Source organism: Geospiza fortis, unplaced genomic scaffold (assembly GCF_000277835.1).
Source record: "Geospiza fortis unplaced genomic scaffold, GeoFor_1.0 scaffold16, whole genome shotgun sequence".
Taxonomy (NCBI): Eukaryota; Metazoa; Chordata; class Aves; order Passeriformes; family Thraupidae; genus Geospiza; species Geospiza fortis.
Window position 1 is genome coordinate 16,714,923 of NW_005054302.1, and position 19,668 is coordinate 16,734,590.

Consider the following 19,668-nt stretch of genomic DNA (forward strand, 5'->3'; position numbering starts at 1 on the left):
GCTGTAAAGCAGCACAAATATGTTAAAGCAGCCCTTTTTACTTTTTCTGTCCCACACATTCCATGAAAAGTTGTGATTCTCTATCCACCCACCCAGCAGTGAGATATCTCTGAAGATTGGCTGGCTATGAATTACACCTATCCCTGGCCAACAGCAGCAGCAGACTTCATTTGCAGAGAGAGAATTAAGAAAACCCTGCTTCAAGGAACAGGACTCCTTTTTTTTGTTTTGTTTTTTATTAAACAAACTTGAGGTTTTCAATATAGAAGGATGTAAAATAATCTCTGGCAATAGAGCAAATAGGACAGCAAAAAGAGACAGAGCTGCTGGCTCAGTTCTTTTATTTATTTAACCATGGTAACTCCTGTCATAAAACACTTTTTTTTCCCAAGACCTTGGCAGCAGGTTAATGGTGGCATCAAGACCTAGTATCCCAGAAATCCCCACAGCCAACATGACCAGAGAGGATATGGTGCTAACCATTCCTGGTATGCTGACTAATAAAGATGTTCCAGGATGCTCTCCACAATTTCTGCAAGACATTGAGGTCTGGCTGTGGCCACTCCAACAGTTTTAGCAGTTTGCTGGGGAAGTTTCTTTGTAGGCAGCTGTTCATCACAGGGGTGTTGTTGTCACCTGGAGTCCTCACTGCAGGAGCATTTTGTGCCCTCCTCTGCTGAAGGTTGCCGGGCTGTTTTCATGAGAATCCTCTCCCTTTTTGTACTCTAGTATTCCCAGGGAGATCAATGTACATTGTTTAAGCTAAAGGAGTGCCAAAGAAAGCATTGGAGAAATCAGAGATGGTGGTGTGTTTATGCTCTTTTTTCTGCAGAGGAAGCTAAGGGATTGAATAAAGTACTGTGGAACGTGAGTTAGGGGTTAAATTTAGTGTCTCACACATTTTAAAGGGATGTCAAATCCACTGTGAACTGTGGATTTAAATTTACCCTGTCTTGATCCTGTGCTGATCACAAGCCTTGTCAAACGCTCTGAGGGGCAAAACCTTTTTGCAGGAGGTTTTCAGACTCCGTTCCAGAATAAGGTTTGGGATGGAGGATGGCACCTTATTTAGCTGACTATAAAACACAGTTATTGGACTGCAGCCTGCAGCCCTGTCAGTTCTTCTGCAGAAAATTCACTTCTATACAAGGCATGCCCTTGAACAAGTATGAAAAAGATTTAGACCCTCTTCAGAGGCTACTGGCAGGGTAGGGTTCACTTTGCTCATCACCTTGAGGGGTTACTGTTTGCACTGCAGCACTTCACAGATAAAAAAGACAGTACATCAAGAGAGCACAAGAAAACAAATCATTAAAAAATAAAATACAGGAAAAGGAAGATTGGTTCCAACTAGTCGCACAGACATTGCTTGCCAGAGCATAGGGAGGGTGGAACAATTTATGGCACCAGTCAGAGGATGCAGACATTTGGACTGAGCTTAAAGAGCTATCCAGGGACCTGCTGTTTGGCCCTTCCAGCCCAGTGAATGGCACTGCTGCTAACATACTTCTCAGGAAGACCTCATTCAGCCTGGATGACTGTTCCAGCCCTAGAAGAGCTCTTCCCAGCTTTCTTGGCAAAGACCTGGAGCAAAAGAAGCTGCAGCTGCCAAGATGGAGCTGCTCTGTGAATGTATGGGAAGGAGAGATGCTATTACTTCCTGCTTTGCTTTTCTTTTTCTGCAAGGAATTGCTTCTCATGTTTCTCTCTCTATAGCAGCAAGTGCCTAGGAGATACCAAATTCCTTAGTTACTCATGTGCATCTGTACTTAAGAGTTTTGATACCTTTTTAATTATTTTCCAGCTTCCCTGTTATAGTGACTGATTTCTTCTCTCCCATTGCACATTTACGCTCTATATCACACATATTTAATTAGAGCATTGTCTATGTTTCTACAGAGTTTCTTCCCTGAAGTCATATGCACCTTTTATCCTTGTTATCCATAAATTGAAAATTGTTGTTGCCTCTTACATCATCCTCACACTTACATCATGGCAACAATTCCTTCTCTCCCCAGCTCCTGTGATACCTTTTTCTGAATTCTGTCTTTCTGGTGTCCCCGTTCTCTAGGCTTCTGCATAGATGTCTGCCCATGCAAGACAAAGACACTGCAGTGATTCAGCCTTTCCCTCTCCTATTCTTCAGGGCTGAGGAACCTTTGTTGATTCAACCCCCTCCTTTCTCTTACAAGTCCAACCATACAAAGTTCTACAAGTCAAACTAAAATAAGGACCACCACCATATTCCCCACCAAACCATGTCCTCAAGTGCCACATCTGCTTTGAAGTTTTTGAAGACTTCAGTCAGGAATGTCAGTGTTACCCAGAGCAGGATAGGGCAGTGTTTTTAACTTGATCTGAAAACTTCATAGCAAGCAGCAAACTCTGACTGTAGCTGAACGGCTGCAAAGGGAACTGAAAACCAAGTCAGCTTTTTGGAGTTTGAGATTCATCCAAGAAGAACCTACACCCTTCCAGAAGAAAGATATTCACTAGCTGAAAGAGCTTGGAAGTGGTGGGATGGAGAAAGAGCTGTCTTCACTGGCAAGCTCTTACTGGGAATACTGGTTTTCCTCCTTGCTTTCAAACCAGTACTTTGCTACTGTGGTGATGTGGCTTTGTGGGTCTCCTTGCACATATGGCTAAACATGAGTTGTATTATCAGCTCCTTTTTGTATTGCTGTGCACTGCAATCCCTGAGTAGAAATGTATTCCTGCTCTTGCCTTTGAAGTAGATACCTTTACTTACCTCGAGTGCCTCCGTATTTCCAAAGATCAGAGTATAATTATGCCACTCTGAATAACCCCAGGACAGTGAAGTTAAAGGTCCAACTCTTACAGGAAAGTTCCTGGTCTTTGTAACATCTACAGTGGTTAAAGCCTCCACATTTCATCTCAGGAGAAATGCTTAACCTCCAAAGCCTGCATTATATTCAGTAAACTCAGAGAAAACCACCGATTTCTGCTGTGGTGGCACAACATCCATCTCTTTTCTACAAGGGTTTTCTGATATGCATGAAAGCAAAAGACTCAGTCTTCAGAGTTTGATAGGTAGAATATCTTGGAAATATTCTTTGCAATAAGTTGTCATTCTGTGTTCTGTAGGTCACATCTGCTGTAGCAGTCCTAAATCTAGATTTGGGATATGAGCAATATTCCTTCACTGTGGTGTTTCAAAAGTACCATACTTCTGCCTCTCTCCTCACTGAAGTCAATAAAAGCAACATTAGGATAACTCTTTGCTTTCAAAATTGTGTCTTATCCAGTATCAATCAACAGCTGGATACTCTGCAGTGCGGTGTAAAGAGGTATTTGGTGAAACAAGGCTAGTCTTTCTAACTTACACTGTTTCCAGCTTCCTAATTATCCCTCTTTTTCCTATAGGTTCACAACAGAAACCTGCTGTCCCTTGACTTTGATCGTGTGACAAGGACTGAGAAAATCTATGATGACCACCGCAAGTTCACGCTCCGCATCCTCTACGACCAGGCAGGGAGGCCCAGTCTCTGGTCACCCAGCAGCAGACTGAACGGGGTCAATGTCACCTATTCCCCAGGAGGACACATTGCAGGGATTCAGAGGGGCACAATGTCAGAAAGGATGGAGTACGATCAGTCTGGCAGAATTACATCCAGAATCTTTGCTGATGGTAAATCATGGAGCTACACCTACTTGGAGAAGGTAGGAACGGTCTTACTGCTCAGAGATGGTGCATTTGAGGCACACGGGTTTTCTCCTTTGACATCAGTACAGCTGCACTCCTTCACCTCAGCTAATTGCTGGTCCTTATGGTCCAGTCCTCCTCTTCTGTCCCACTAAGGTGCATAAAGTGGCTTTCATGCCAGACCACTGCAGGCCAGCTGACAATTGTCAGAGATGTTTTTTTCCCAGTCATGATGAGAGCATGTGAAATGTGAAGCTTTGACATGTGATTTTTTAAGCACAGTCTTGCTTTATTGCATCACAATGAAATATGCTCAGATAAAGTCAGCAGAGTGAGCAGTAGCAATTTCCAGTAGGATTTTGCATATGAAAACAACCTATAGAGTTGACATCCTGCCTTCTTCAAGTGGTACATTTCTACTTACAAAAATACATAGTAATTAATAAGTGCGGCATTAATTCAGCCATACTTGTAGCACACTTTGCAGTGTCTCCTGGGGCCTTCACTCTGTAGGTTAGCATGGAACTTATATTTTCTAGGTATTACCATTCAGCATTACACTGCCCAATTACCTGCAGATCCATGTATTATATATCTGGGACTGGAATTTTTTATTCCTGGTTTCTTGGAATTTTTTGTTTCCCTAAAACAGTTAAGGAAACTGTAGCTGTGCCATATCTTTTAAAAACGAAAAAGTATTGACTTATTCCTTGTGTTATGCAATCTATGTGGATTGTTTGTTATATGCAAAAAAAAAAAAATCCCACAACAAATAAGTATGCCAGCAGAAGTTTGGAGGAAGAGGATAATAGAAGATGGGTTGACACAATGAATTAATTCATCATTGGAGGGTGTTGGGGGATACTTTTTCAAGCATTGTTTAAGTAGCTGTACCAATTTTATTTAGTTAGCTTTCAAAGGCTATTGGCACAGGGAATTTGGTAAGACAGCTATAGGGTAGTGATTTAAAAAACTGAGCATTCTGAACTTGGACCTTCCTCACTACATTAACTGCTTCTTCCACTGACCCACTCCTGTTTGAGGATACTTGATGTGCCATGCACATCTCCTTACCTTTCACTGTTGAATTCTATGGACACGGAGATTTTTCCCACTTGCCCTGCTCTTTGGATTGAGGGATTTTACAGGTTTTGTAAGTATAATTTTGCTGGAAAAGCAGGGATATAATCTATACTTTTCTTCTTTCCATCCAGTCCATGGTGCTGCTCCTTCACAGCCAGAGACAGTACATCTTTGAGTTTGACAAGAATGACCGGCTGTCCTCAGTGACCATGCCCAACGTTGCCCGTCAGACTTTGGAAACCATTCGTTCCATTGGTTACTACAGGAACATCTACCGGCCGCCAGAAGGCAATGCCTCAGTAATTCAGGACTTCACAGAGGATGAGCAGCTCCTCCACACTTTGTACTTGGGCACAGGGAGACGCGTCATCTACAAGTATGGGAAGCTGTCCAAGTTAGCCGAGATGCTCTACGACACCACAAAGATCAGTTTCACGTACGACGAAACTGCGGGCATGCTGAAGACCATAAACCTGCAGAATGAAGGGTTCACCTGCACAATCAGGTACAGACAGATAGGGCCCCTCATTGACCGACAGATTTTCCGCTTCACTGAGGAGGGCATGGTGAATGCACGCTTTGACTACAACTATGACAACAGCTTCCGGGTGACCAGCATGCAAGCGGTCATCAACGAGACACCTCTGCCTATCGATCTCTACAGGTACGATGATGTGTCAGGCAAAACTGAGCAATTCGGTAAATTCGGGGTCATCTACTACGATATCAACCAGATTATCACCACTGCTGTCATGACCCACACTAAACATTTTGATGCCTATGGCAGGATGAAGGAGGTCCAGTATGAGATATTCCGGTCTCTCATGTACTGGATGACTGTGCAGTACGACAACATGGGGAGAGTGGTTAAGAAAGAGCTGAAGGTTGGCCCTTATGCAAACACAACTCGTTACTCATATGAATATGATGCTGATGGCCAGTTGCAGACTGTGTCTATCAATGACAAACCTCTCTGGCGTTACAGCTATGACCTAAATGGAAACCTCCATCTGTTGAGTCCAGGGAATAGTGCCCGCCTTACACCACTCAGGTATGACCTCAGGGATAGGATTACTAGACTGGGGGATGTGCAGTACAAAATGGATGAAGATGGCTTTCTGAAGCAAAGAGGCAATGATATTTTTGAGTACAATTCAGCTGGCCTGCTCATCAAAGCCTACAATAAAGCAAGTGGGTGGAGTGTGAAGTACCGCTATGATGGCCTAGGAAGGAGAGTCTCCAGCAAAACCAGCCATGGCCATCACTTGCAGTTCTTCTACGCAGATCTGACCAACCCAACCAAGGTCACCCACTTGTACAACCACTCGAGCTCTGAGATCACCTCCCTGTACTATGACCTCCAAGGCCACCTCTTTGCAATGGAGCTCAGCAGCGGCGATGAATTCTACATAGCCTGTGATAACATTGGCACTCCTTTGGCTGTCTTCAGTGGGACTGGCTTAATGATCAAGCAGATACTGTACACAGCATATGGGGAGATCTATATGGACACTAATCCCAACTTCCAGATCATCATCGGCTACCATGGAGGACTGTATGACCCCCTCACGAAGCTCATCCACATGGGACGGAGAGACTACGATGTGCTAGCAGGTCGCTGGACAAGTCCAGACCATGATATGTGGAAGCATCTGAGTAGCAATAACATAATGCCTTTCAACCTGTATATGTTCAAAAACAACAATCCCATTAGCAATTCTCAGGATATCAAATGTTACATGACAGGTAAGACATTTAAATTAATAAACATTTTTTACAAGTTTGCCATCAGCAAATAGGTGGCATGGTCTAACACCAGGTGGAACTAGGCCCCACACCAAGCCACACAGTCTCTCCTCCTGGGATGGGAAACTGAAAAAGTGAGAAAACCCATAGACAGAGATTGAGATAAAGACAGTTTAATAGGAAAAGCAAGAGCTGCTTGTGCAAGAAAAGCAAAGCCAGGAATTCATTCTCTACTTCCCATCAGCAGGCAACCATCCCCAGGACAGCGGGGCTCCATCCCACAAAACAGTGGCTTGGGAAGACAAACACCATCGCTCCAAATGTCCTCTCCTTCCTTCTTCCTCCCCAGCTTTACATGACACTATATGGTCTGGGATATCTTTTGGGTCAGTCAGGGTCAGCTGTCTGGCTGTGTCTCCTCCAGCTCCTTGTGCACCCCCAGCCCCCTTCCTGGTGGGGTGGGGTGAGAAGCAGAATAGGCCTTGGCTCTGTGTGGGAACTGCTCAGCAGTAGCAAAACCATCCTGTGTTACCGACATTTTCCAGAACAAATCCAACACACAGCCCTGCACCAGCTACTATAAAGAAATTTATCCTCACCAAAACCAGTACAATAGGTAATTCCTCTCTCAGTGTCCTGATCACCATAAGATTTTCTGGTTTTTAATTAATGGACATAAGTTTAGATTGCCAGTTGGACCCCCATGTAAGCAGCATGTTTAATTCATTAGCATAGATGGAGATTGTAATTCCCAAACATGTTTCCTTTCTCTTCTTAGGTGTTTGTTCTTTTTATTTTCCTTACAGTTTTTTGTCCCCTCAGATATCTGAAGTTTAGCTACCAATTAATGTCCTGATAACCTTTCTCTTTGTAGAGGGGCAGCTCTGTTTACACAGTTTTGCCTAGAGATTTATTTGCAACTAAACAAATGAGATACAGAATTGTTTCAGCAGAATGGCAAAGCAATTCAAACCTTTCATTACAGTCAGCCATTTCAGAGTATCTACATGACTACTACACTACTAGCTATGTAGCTTAAAGTTAATCAGGCTTGCAGAATCAACAGTGTCTCCAAAAAGTCAAGAAATAAGGTGCTTTAGACTTAGAGGACAGATTTTGGGGAACAGCTACCCCAAAGCTTGATGCAATCTCTGAACTGCTTCCCCTGAAACTTTGTAAAATTGCTGTAATATGAGCTCTGGGGTATTTTTACAGAAAATCCTTTTGTAGGTTAAATGGCCTTCCTATATACATAGAATCATAGAATCATTTAGTTTGGAAAAGACCCTAAGATTATAAAGTCCAGCTATTAACCCAGCACTACCACATCCACCACTAAACAGTGTCCGTAAGTGCTTCAACTACATGTCTTTTAAATCCCCTCTCGGATGGTGTCTCCACCACTGCCCTGGGCAGCCTCTTCCAGACCTTGACAACCCATTTTGTGAAGAAATGTTACCTAAAATCCGATCTAAACCTGCCCTGGTGCAACTTGAGGTTGTTTCCTCTTGTCCTATTGCTTGTTACGTGGGAGAACAGAGCAGCCCCCACCATATACTCTAGCCTTGTTTCAGGCAGTTGTAGGAGCAATAAGGTCCCCCCCGAGCCTCCTTTTCTCCAGGCTGAACACCCCCAGCTCCCTCAGCTGCTGCTCATCAGACTTGTGCTCCAGACCCTTCCCCAGCTCTACTGCCGTTCTCTGGGCACACTCCAGCACCTCAATGTCCTTCTTGTACTGAGGGGCCCAAAACTGAACAGGATCAAGGCCTCACCAGTACCCTGTACAGGGAGACAATCAATGCCCTGGTCATGCTGGCCCCACCATTGCTGATACTGCCCAGGATGGCACTGGCCTTCTTGGCCATCTGATCACACTTGAATGTTTGCTGCCATCCCCTGCCTGTACTGAGATGGCAACCTGAAGGACCTCACTAGCAAACTGTCCCTCTATCATTGGTCTGCTGCCCCCAGGTTTATCTCCAGCCAGGTTTGTTTTATCCCCTTTCTCTAGTCTCAAACCTAGTTTCATGCTGTGTGCAACAGTGGTAGCAATGAGGAGAGTTTAAGTTTGAGAAGACTTTGTGGTGGGACTCTTTTCTAGATACTTCCCATTGAAAAGCCAAATGCCACAATTACACATCAAATGTGCATACTTCTTAAGGAGATAGAAATAATTTTTAAATGCTCCTGCTGCATCTATCACAACCTTCCCAAATTCAACAATAATTGCATTTCCCTAAGTTACAAGATCTGCTTAATAGTAAATAAATGTTACAAAGTAAAAATCTTGGGTTATCTATCCTGCTTGTTTTTCTAGCCATTAGGATTTGTTCTTTCAGGTTCTTCTGCAATAATCATAAGGATTAGATTATGGGTTTTTTTCATTAAAAGTTGTTTTCTCCAGAGCTGAGAAGATGATGCCACGAGGGAAGTAAAATATGTCAAAAGATGCAGGCTAAGATCCTGTATGTTGCTCTCACTCTGATAATAAAGGCTGGGAGGGAATACCTCAAGATAACTTTTCCTATCGGAAAATGCTTATTTTTCAAAACTGAATGTGTTTATGGGGGAGGGTTGAGCTTGAGAGATTTCTCAGGAGAAGCATTAGCAGCTCTCAAAATTGTCTAAATGACAAATTCCAGAATGTCCTTAAACAAAAATGGATTTTGGATTTTCAGCTTTTTCAAGTTAAGTGTAAACTAGTGATTGAAAACTGGAAAAGAAAAATAAGGAATCAAAATCAACATGGAGTTTAATTCAGAATTTAATTGGAAATTTTTGGTCTGAACAGATCTAGTTTTTGAACTGTTGCTTTGTGGCATATTAACAGATTTTTGTTTTCCTGCTTAAGTTAAGAAAGGACAGAATATTTTTTTCTAGCCCTGTGTTGGAACAGGTGCATGGCTTCCCACACAACTCTGACAGTAAAATCAAGATGTCAAAAACTGATACACTAATATTTTATATGCAGCAAATAATTTTTTTCCACAGCCTTATAAGTTCTATTTTTAGTTTTTCAAGAATACAGAGCCCAAATACATTTTTCAAGTTTCTCCTCCCCCAGTGCATGGAAGAATCAGGCCATGCTATCGGGATGCATGCTGTGACATGAGGCTGCTGCCCCAGCACTTTTTGCTCAGGCTTTCAGGCACCTTGTGGACAGGACCCATGATAAGACTGTCCTTGTCATCACAACCAGATCTGCCCAGATCTGCACACAGGGAACACCTCTCTGTCCCTGCATTCCCACACTGGGACCTGTTTGTCCTTAGGGGAGCTCAGTGCCTAGGACATGGGTGACCAGCACATGCTTTGGTCCACAGTGATGGGGTCTCTGAGCTTGAGGAAATTGAAGGTGTGTGGAGGGGAGAGCAGGAGAAGCAGGTATTTATGATTTGAGAGGCCCATTGTTAAACATGAATATTTTAGTGATTGTACACTTCATGGCACAGAGCTTTGCTGCCAGCTTCAGCAATCCTGATGGATTGAACTGACATTTCCATTACATGTGTCTGCATTAAGCACTCTTTTTCTTTGCCCTCAAATGAATTTACTGTGAAATGTGTTGGCAGGGTTACTGTAGCTGAAAAAAACCTCTGTGATGTGAAATGTACTTTTCTGTCAAAAAAGTTGTCACTGCCTCCTGGCAAATTAGTATTTTCTCCTCTGTTTTCTCAGTTCCACATCTTCCTCTCATGGTTTCAGGTTGTTTGTTTTGGTGGTTTTTTGTTCTGGGTATTCCAACACCTCTCCCAAAAAAGAACAAACTCCTGTTGCAAATGTTTTGGAAGTCAGTTTTCTGAGAAGTATAAAAAAACCACCCTGTATTGGGTATTTCCAGACATGTTACATATTTTTCAACAGTTCAGCATCGGTGCTCTGTATTCTTTCTAGCATTTTTGAACTGCTTGGGAAATTATTCCTGCACCAATGCTGACCTTCACTGTTTTACTTTGTTCTCCTGACCACCTGGTCCACAATATGTACATCAAAGCTCTTCATTTGAGATAAGAAGGATTTGGAGGCAGGCTGTCTTAGCACTTAGGCAACAAAATAACCAAATGAGCCTTTTCATTTCTCTCATACCCCTCAACCTCTCTGTTTCAAAGACACTCCAAAAACAATCTGTACATTGAGTGAACAGAAGTGTTTTTATTACAGAAATCCTCCCTCTTCCACATGGATTGTCGCAAGGGCTTTTTGGACATCTGCCCAATCGCAACATTTTGGCCTGTAGGAAAACAAGCAACAGATAGTGTGTTTGTTTGGCTCCTGATTCTCCAGTCATCTGGAACGGCGTTATTTGCCACTTGCATCCATAATTTCTTTTCCAACCAGTTCTTCAAAACGTTAATTTAGGCTCATGGGAATAAAGAAAAAATATTCAAAGATGCATATTTTATTGTTTAAATTTTTTTTCTGTCTTCAGATGGTTTCAATGCTTATTGAGCTTAACAAAATGAAAGTCAAGCCTTTGCACTTCCAGCTTGAAGCAGAGCAATCACCAAGAAAATTCCAGTTACATGCAGACACTTAAGACTCCTGGGAGCTAATATTAGTTAAACTTCCCCTTCATACATTTTTTTGCCTTGAAATTGCTATTGTGTGCCAAATGCATACCATGTTGCTCAGGGACTGTAGCAGGTGTGTCCTCTGGAGCTAAGTGAAGGCAAACAAGGTGTGCTCATCAAATGCTCTGAAGTTAAGGGGGGGAGTGATGCTAATCCCAAGCAGATCTAGGAGTTACTCAACCTCATAATTTTTTCCTCCAGCAGATTAACTTTCACCTGCTATTTGTAATAGCTCTGCAATCAAAAAATCAAGGAAAACTTTGAAATCTACTGGCAAGTAAATGCAGGAATGATGTCCCAAATGGCTGGTTTTCCATCACATTCCCTTTAGTGCTAGTGGTCCCTCTTCTGTATAAGACAATAATTTATCACTGGTAGCCACCAGTTTTCTCACCATTCATGGACTTTTTTAAAGGTGTTTGTAAAAAGTACCCAAGCAAAATATCTCTTGTGTCTGTACACTTATTTTTACTATAATGTACCTTGCAGGTAGTATGAAGTCTAATTATAAATACCACTGTAAAAGATGATGTGACTTTACACTGGTTTAATACTCAAACTACAGCTTCTTATGAAAGATGCCAGGAAACTCTGGACTGAGGTGGAAATCCATGGACAAAGCGGTGTATATGTCCAGAGGTTCTTCTGTGAGCACCAGCTAAATGCCTGAGCTGTCCATCCTGGATGTCCTGGTATTCTGGTACATAGCTCTAAATTTAGTCTTCAGTCTACAGGCCCTTTGAGAGTCCTCAGAGAGAGAAGTATTGGGGCTGAGGTGTTCCGAGCTGACTGTAGGAGTGGATAACACTTGCCAATTGGCTGGAGCATCTCAGCCTCCACGTGTGTTGCTGTTGCTGTACTTCTACACACCTTCAAACAGTGCTTGGTTTCTGCTGATGAAGGCTAGACATGAAGTTGGCTTTGATTTGGGCCATTTGCTCACTGCCAACATTTCTGTTTCAGAGCTGGGAAAGCACAGAATTTGGCTCTGGCTGGAGGTGGAAAGGCCAGATTTTGGCACACGGTTCACTGTAGGACCATTAAGATTCCTGCTCTTCGCAAAAAGCAGAAGCCAGACTGCTGCAGTGCCAGCCACTGTGGCGTCCTCCTGTGGGCCTTCTCCTGGTTAATCCTGCTTGAGTGATCAGATAATCTTATTTATGCTTCTCTTCCCTTGCAGATGTCAACAGTTGGCTGCTCACCTTTGGGTTCCAGCTGCACAATGTCATCCCCGGCTACCCCAAGCCAGACATGGATGCCATGGAGCCATCCTATGAGCTAATCCACACACAGATGAAAACCCAAGAATGGGACAATAGCAAGGTGATCCACATAACTCCATACTGTATCTCATGCCCTTATCAGCAAACTACCCATTTGCAATGTTGGTTGAAAAAGCTCTACCAGCGTGTTGTGAGATGAAGAGCGAGTCAAACCCCATTCCAGTATTGAAATCTGACCAAATAATCACATATTAAGTTCCCTACTGCCATGGTGCTTTTTCCTGTGATATTTTCTGGTGGTTACTCAGTGAAGTGGTGTATTACTGTTTCTTTCTTCCAAAAGAGGCCCCATTATCACATATTGCAGGCTAAATTCAAGGCCTTTGCACTCAGGATTTTTAGAAGTTAAAAAAAAAGTGAATCTTGATACAGAATTGGTTTATAAAGTTTGGGGGGTTTTTTGTTCTAGAAACCTATTCATTCTGGTTTAAAATGTCTTAAGCAAGAAGTCACACTACTTGCATAGGAAGCTCTTTTGTATTGCAGAAAGTCTTTCCAGAAAGAATTTTTGATGATATTAAACTTTCATTTTACCTGACCAGGTTTAATCCCATGTAACTGTGTCCTGCTTTTAAAAACAGGCTTGTTTCCCAAGCCTGGTAGATGCTGGTGCAAAATTCAGTGATAAAATTGGGCAAGAAAAAGGCTTTTGCAGCCTAATCATTTCCCCATCTTCCTGTTGGGACTTAGCTGAAAGACGGAGGCAACACTGTTAAAAGTTAGAACACAGGGTCAGGATTTGAGAGCCCTAGGTTAAGTCCCATCCTTACTGCTTATCAGTGTATAACCTTGAAAGTCACTTACCTCTCAGGATTCTCTTCCATTTCATAGCCTGATTGTATTCTAGGGTGGCTTTCATCTGTTTAGTCTGAATCCTCTTTAGTCTGAACTCCCACTTGCTGTTGTTCAAACCTTGCACGAGCTGTGAGGCACCAACATGCTTAGGGAGATCAGGACATGCTCTCCACATTTCTGCTAATAATATGATAACAGTAGGCAATGGAATTGATTCCATCTGCCCTCCTAGCCTCTCTACCTATGGCTTCACTGAAATCTTGATGACCTGCAACAGATTCTTGAGTTATACATCTTAAACCAGGAGGTCACATTTCCTGAACCATAAAAGGTATCACTCAAAGGTACAAACAAATTACTGTAGATTGATAGTAGTCATGTGCCAGTCCATCACTGGTACTCAGCCTCACAGCCATGCTGAAGACAAGTTAAAGTGTACCAGCTTCAACTTCAACAAGAAATTTATATGAAGTGTGACTTAATAATATTGGGGGAACTAAAAAAATTACCGCGGCTGGGTTGATGCTTGAAAACTTTTACAGTGCAGTAACTCAATTGTGGTTTGGAGCTCAGAGACTCCCTTTTTGTTTCTTATTTCCTTGGATTAAACAATAACATGCTAATAGAAGTTATCTCTCTAAGAGAGCCTCAGGATTTTTCCTCCACTCTGCTGGGACACAGTCTCCCGGGGCAAAGCTGTACAGGAGCAGGCAAACAGGAAAGACTCACCCAGAGACTACACAGAAGACCATGTCTGTATTGTTATGTGCTGTGGATAATAACTCTCATAGAACCACCACAGTAATTATTATTATTGGTAGTATTAGATTATGGTTTTATCATTAGTTTATTATGTGTTTTATAGTATGTAATATATATATAACTTTTTCATGTGTATTATACTATCATTATTTGACTTATTGAATAGTCAAGTAACCTGAGTGACAGCTTGAGGTGATGACTGACCCTTGTTTGTACAGGCAGATGAGCTGGAAATAAAATCAAGGAGAACCCTCCCTTCTGTCCACCCATTTTAGGTGAATCTGCTTTAATGAGCAGTAAGAAGAAAAGGACATCTCCATGGCCCTCACAGGTTTTTAAAGCCAGAAGCTGCAGTGAGGGCTATGCAGGGCCCTGCTCGTTATAAGAGGGCTTTATACAGCTGTCATGCTTCCAGATGAGTCCCTTTGCAGTCAGATGTTGAAAATGGAATTTAACCATTGCAGGCTGTTTCATATTCTTCCTCTGTTACAATAGCAACAAAACATGAGCATTTTTATTTCAGTCTACAGTTGCAGGATCGTGCTGTGATAGCAAGTGGTTCCTAAATGCTGTAGAGCAGGATTCCCTTGCTTTCTGTCACACCCAGCATATTGTAGGCATATATTTGCATATTCCAAATTCATTCACATATGATATCTGAATACATGATCCATTTTCTCCTACGCCTATCCATGCATCCAACACTGATGCTTCCATGAAGTTCTGTTCACTCCCAACCCTTCCAGGCATCATTGCACATTCCCAGACACAGTCCAGTCCTCCTTGTCACTGATTGTCTCTGTATTTATTGGCAAAGCATGTGGAAGAAAATAGAAACTTTTGAAAATTTCACATAGGAAATGACAAAATTAAACCAAGGTCAATGAATGCACAGGAAACATTTTCAATTAATAAGACTGATCAAACTGTAAAATGGTATTGCAGAGCATACAGAGTAAGCTCTAGATCTGTTGTCATTTAAAAGTAGCCTGGACAAGGCATTGATCACTGAATGATGTACCACAACTTTCTCATCTCAGTGTTTTCTGATCCCTAGTTTCTCTGGGTCGCATATCTCCTTGTGATAGACAAAAGTATATTTGAGCTACTCCACTGGCATTGCTGATAAAAGTTGGCTCAGCAGATTAAGTCTGTTCTTTTATCTGAGAGAAACAACTAACAGGAGCACAATAACAAAGCAGCTAACACCCATAAATGGCTGCTTCATCTCTCTTCAGAGTGCATAACCAGAGGGCCCTAGCATCTCCTTCCAAAACATTTTTGGTACTTGCCTTGCCAGTCTGGAAGACAGGAGAGATAATTCTGACTTTGAGCATCCGCCACCTCAAAAACAGCCAGCATGTCATAAGCCTTGCACTAACCCCCTAAAGCTCTGAAGTGACATTTAAAATCCAATACTCCATTGTGCAGCACATCCCCCCTCCTCCCCACGACTGTGAGGCTGTCACTAAATTGTTTGTTGAACAAGTTCAGTGTTATTGGCCACTGGGGGACTCTGGGTGACCTCTGGCATATTGTGGAACTGCGGCACCTGAATCCAATTTCTTTTCTGGTTTTTTGTTGGTTTTTTTTTTTCCTCCCCTTCCTTGTTTTCTCTCGTTGAGCTGTCAGGTAATTGTTGGAACCAGAACAACTCTATTTCCAGGGAGGAGTGTTTTGGAGTCAGCATTTGTATCATTATCTACATCCTGTTATAACTACCATTCTTTCCATTCCATGGGCACTGTCTCCAGGAAGGGTCCTGTTTTCTGCAGTGCCTGTTACAGGCTTTGCTGGCGAAGTAGTTTTTGGCATCCCCTCTGGAGCAGCATTTTGGAGGCAAGGGCTGCTCTGGGATGCTCAGCCAGGAAGTGAGCTCTAGGGCTATGCTTTCTGGCAGAGCTTCTTCCAAGGACAATCTGTTTGAGGGACTGGCTCTGCCAGTGTTCATCATTCAGGGAAGGCATCCTGACATTGCAGTTGCTTTGGCCTGGGCTTGGACTTTCACGCTGTCTGCACGTCTGTCCATCAGCTCCCAGTTATGTTTTACAAATGCTGTGGTCAGTTTTCAAAGGATCCAATGCAGGGAAAAGAGTTGAAGTCTCAAAAACATTAAGCTCTTGAGCCTTCATGAAGATAGATGAGAAATCTGGAAAGTGATGAGCAAGAGGAGGAGGCAAATCCTCTTACTTCGCCACACTTGAAATCTGCTTAATGAACTCAACCTCGTTATCCCCATACAGTCATATACAGTGGTGGGGTGGAGGAGAGACCTGTCCTCTATGCCCCTGAGTTAGTGCTCCTGTTTGGCTCATTCCCAGCCAGGCAGCATCCAGAGGACTGGCCTTGCTGGCCCATGGCTCACCTCTGCTGCACCACACGTCACCTCTCAGACAACCCAAGAGCCTACAGTGCAGCCATGCTGGTGGGCACATCCAAACAGAGACTTGTCTCCAGGTGATGGCCACATGGAATAGAGGGAGGGGGCTGATGGCTGAATAATGGCTTTGTTAACAGAGAGCTACAGGGTAAATAAAAAGGGGGCTTATAAAAAAGAGGGAGAGCAACTTTTTACACTGGCAAATAGGGACAGGACAAAGTGGAAGAGTTTTTAATTAAAGCAGTAGAGGTATAGATTAGATGTTAGGAAGAAATTCAGTACCCAGGGAGCAGTGAGGCACTGGCACAGGTTGCCCAGACAAGATGTGGATACCCCATCCCTGGGACTGTTCAAGGCCAGGTTGGATGGGGGTTTGGGCAGCCTGGTCTACTGGGGGCATCCTGGTGGGGGGGTTAGAAGAAGATAATCTTTTTAGGTCCCTTACAGACCAAGCCTTTCTGTGATTCTGTGGTAAATAGGAAGGAGTTAAAAATGAATAATATATCAGAGAAATCATAACTTCCAAACCTTTTGGAAAAAGTAGCTTTCTGCATTGTAAGCCATATGGTGGTAAGAGAAACACCTATCTGTCTATAATGGCACAAGGATAGAAAGAAACTTGGAAACATGTTCACGTATTTCACATCTTGGATCCTTGATGGGAAATTAAAGCTTTCAGTCTCACACTGGAAGGCGGTATTTAAAAACAACAGATGATAGGATCTGGCGATGGTATTTCAAATCCTCAAGAGGTGCTGGCAAAATGCAAGAGGCTATTCAGAGATCCTGGTAATGTGCTGCTCTCCTGAGCTTTGTGCAGCAGAGAACAAATGATGAAGGTCGTTCTCTTCTCTCCAAAGGGTTGTTACTAGATAAAGTGAAATGTCACCTAAGGACATCTGATTAAAAAAGACTGTGAGGAAAAACAAACCCAGCATATTTGTCACTCACATTGAGCAACAAATATTGAAATAAAATAGCGATGAATTGCCTTCTTTCTTCTGTAAAACTGGTTTATAGATGCCTTGATTTACAGTTGCTAAAAGCAGCACCAGTTTTTAGAGAATAGCACATGCCGCTGCAGCTTTGGATGGAAATTTTCTGTTTCTTTTCCTTGCCAGTTCATTGAAATGAGTTCTAAGATTGAACAGTAATGGTAATTTCAAAGTCAGGGATACACTGCTTCTTTGAACTACATATAATCTGTTTGCCTCCACCCTCTTTATATTCACAGCACAGCATACACCCTGGCTGTGCTCTGGTTTGCTTGAATTTGTTGGTTGGATTTTTTTTTCTGTTGGATGTGTTTGCTTTTCCTTTTAACAGAATGCTGTTACCAAATACACTTTTTTATCAAAGAAATGCACTCAAAAAGTCATTTGAAAGTCATCCTGGGCTTGTTTTCAAGGTAACAGAGATGCATTTGGTTACTGAAATAGTTGATAGCTAATAGTTAGTTTGAGCAACCTGGTGTAGTGGAAGTTGCTCCTGCCTGTGGCAGAAGGTTTGGAACTAGATGATCTTTAAGGTTCCTTCCAGCCCAAACCAGTCTGTGATTCTAAGTGATGGTCAATGTTCAGCATTACAGCTTTGCACATTTCATTTCCTACTTCCCTATGTGAAAAAAAGGTGGAGAGAGCCCAGAAGTAACTAGTCCTCAATAGAAAACCGTTTTTTGATTGTGCTCTTCTTCTTGATTAAGACACCTGAAAGTAGGTCTCTGCCTGTGAATTTTGATATTATGGTTGTGTCCAGATCCACTGGTTTGTTGGGGCAACCTAATTTGGAGACATTCATAGAGGATCTTTACCTGATAATTTGCTCATAATCGAAAACATACTGGAGTTCCTGCAGCTCATCAAGAATAAAGTGATGAAGACAAAATTGAAGGGGAACAGGGGCAATTTCTGATGGGAATTATTCGTCCATGCCCAGTACTGCCTGACCTCCCGAGCTCCCTTCTCCAAGGTGATAATCAGTAGATGGTGCAATTAATTCTAGGGACTCTTTATCACTCACCTGCTGGTAAACAAGGTGATGTATGTGTATATGGTGATACGTAAGTGATCACAGGACATAGCAGTGTAGCACAGAAGACCTGATTTACATCCCTGAGTGAGCAGTGATTTGGTATGAGCGCTGAGAGATGCCTTTTCCCTTCACTGGTAAATGTTGCTGAGGCAAGTTGGAAAGGCAGCATGACATACAAAGTGGTTAAGGGACTACCTAGAGTCAACCCCTATGAGATACACTTGAGAAGAACTCTCCATTTAAACTTCAATGAAGAGGAAGTGGCTAATTACCAAGGCTGTGCAGTGTGCACTTGTTTAGAACAGTAAGTGTTTCATGAAGCCTAGAAGACTAATTGTTCCATGTCCATCATCACTGACATCTACATTAATTACGTCCATTTTTTGCATAATTAGAGCACTTGTGCAATTGGCAGAGAAGATGGGCTCGGCTCCCTATCAGTCTGTTAATTATATTGCTCTCTAGGGGACGTGTGAGATGCCCCACAGGCAGGATGCAGAAAACCAGAAAGAGCTCCTTTTTCATAGGAAACTGGTTCCTGCTCCACCTGCTATGCTGTCAATCAAAAAGGGAAATGGAGAAGGTACACCAGCCTGCTCAGCACTTTGAACAAAAGTAATTTCTGGGAATTTTAAAGTTCTAGAACCTAAAATGTGCTTTTGAAATTGTATTCCTCTATTCCCTTATAGTTTTCTCTTTTAACCAGTCAAAACTGCTCATAACTTCTAAGTGGCAATGCTCAATCCCCCTTTTTTTTTTTTTTTTAATACTTTACGACTCTTCCCTGGAAATGGCCACCAGGGAAATGAGGGTTTATTTCACTTGTTATGTTACAAGTCTTGTGTGATAGGTCCACACTGAAATGCCTGCATCATCTGAATTGTCTTCTTGCACCCAGGATGTGAATCTCTAGTTCATGGACAGTTTTTAAGGCAATATCCTTCATGGCTGTTTAATTTCCTTGAAATAATTGGAATGGAGTAAACTTTGTAGCCTATTTTTAATCCTGGGTGTCATTACATTATTGAACTGAGCCGCTGGCAGTGCCAGGAGAGTTTTGTCATAGAATCCTCTTGCTTTTGTGAAATTTGAGCAAATAATTGTTCGTGAACAGGAGTCTGTAAGTCAGCACTGCCATGAATTGATGGGAGCATTTCCAGAACATTTTGCAGTAATGATGAGCTGCTGACTCACTGTGTTCTTGCTCCATTATACCCTAACAGGAAAAGTGACTTTGTATTGCACCGGACTGCAAATGATCTGGGCTGTTGTCTCTCGGTTTTACTTCAATATGAGCTAAAACTTGAGCATCAGGTGTGGTTGGCCTTAACTCAGGGAGCCTAGCAAATTGTA

At 42.5% G+C, this 19,668-nt stretch overlaps 1 protein-coding gene across 4 annotated transcripts in view; it reads left to right on the forward strand.

The window, feature by feature from the left end:
• The window catches only part of TENM4 (teneurin transmembrane protein 4), a 605,662-nt gene that overhangs the window by 577,759 nt on the left and 8,235 nt on the right, over window positions 1–19,668 (forward strand). For all 4 annotated transcript variants that reach the window (XM_031066102.1, XM_031066104.1, XM_031066103.1 and 1 more), the window contains 3 exons: window positions 3,385–3,681; window positions 4,879–6,493; window positions 12,245–12,387. In XM_031066102.1, the coding sequence (XP_030921962.1) occupies window positions 3,385–3,681; window positions 4,879–6,493; window positions 12,245–12,387 (2,055 nt within the window). The remainder of the gene's footprint in view (window positions 1–3,384; window positions 3,682–4,878; window positions 6,494–12,244; window positions 12,388–19,668) is intronic.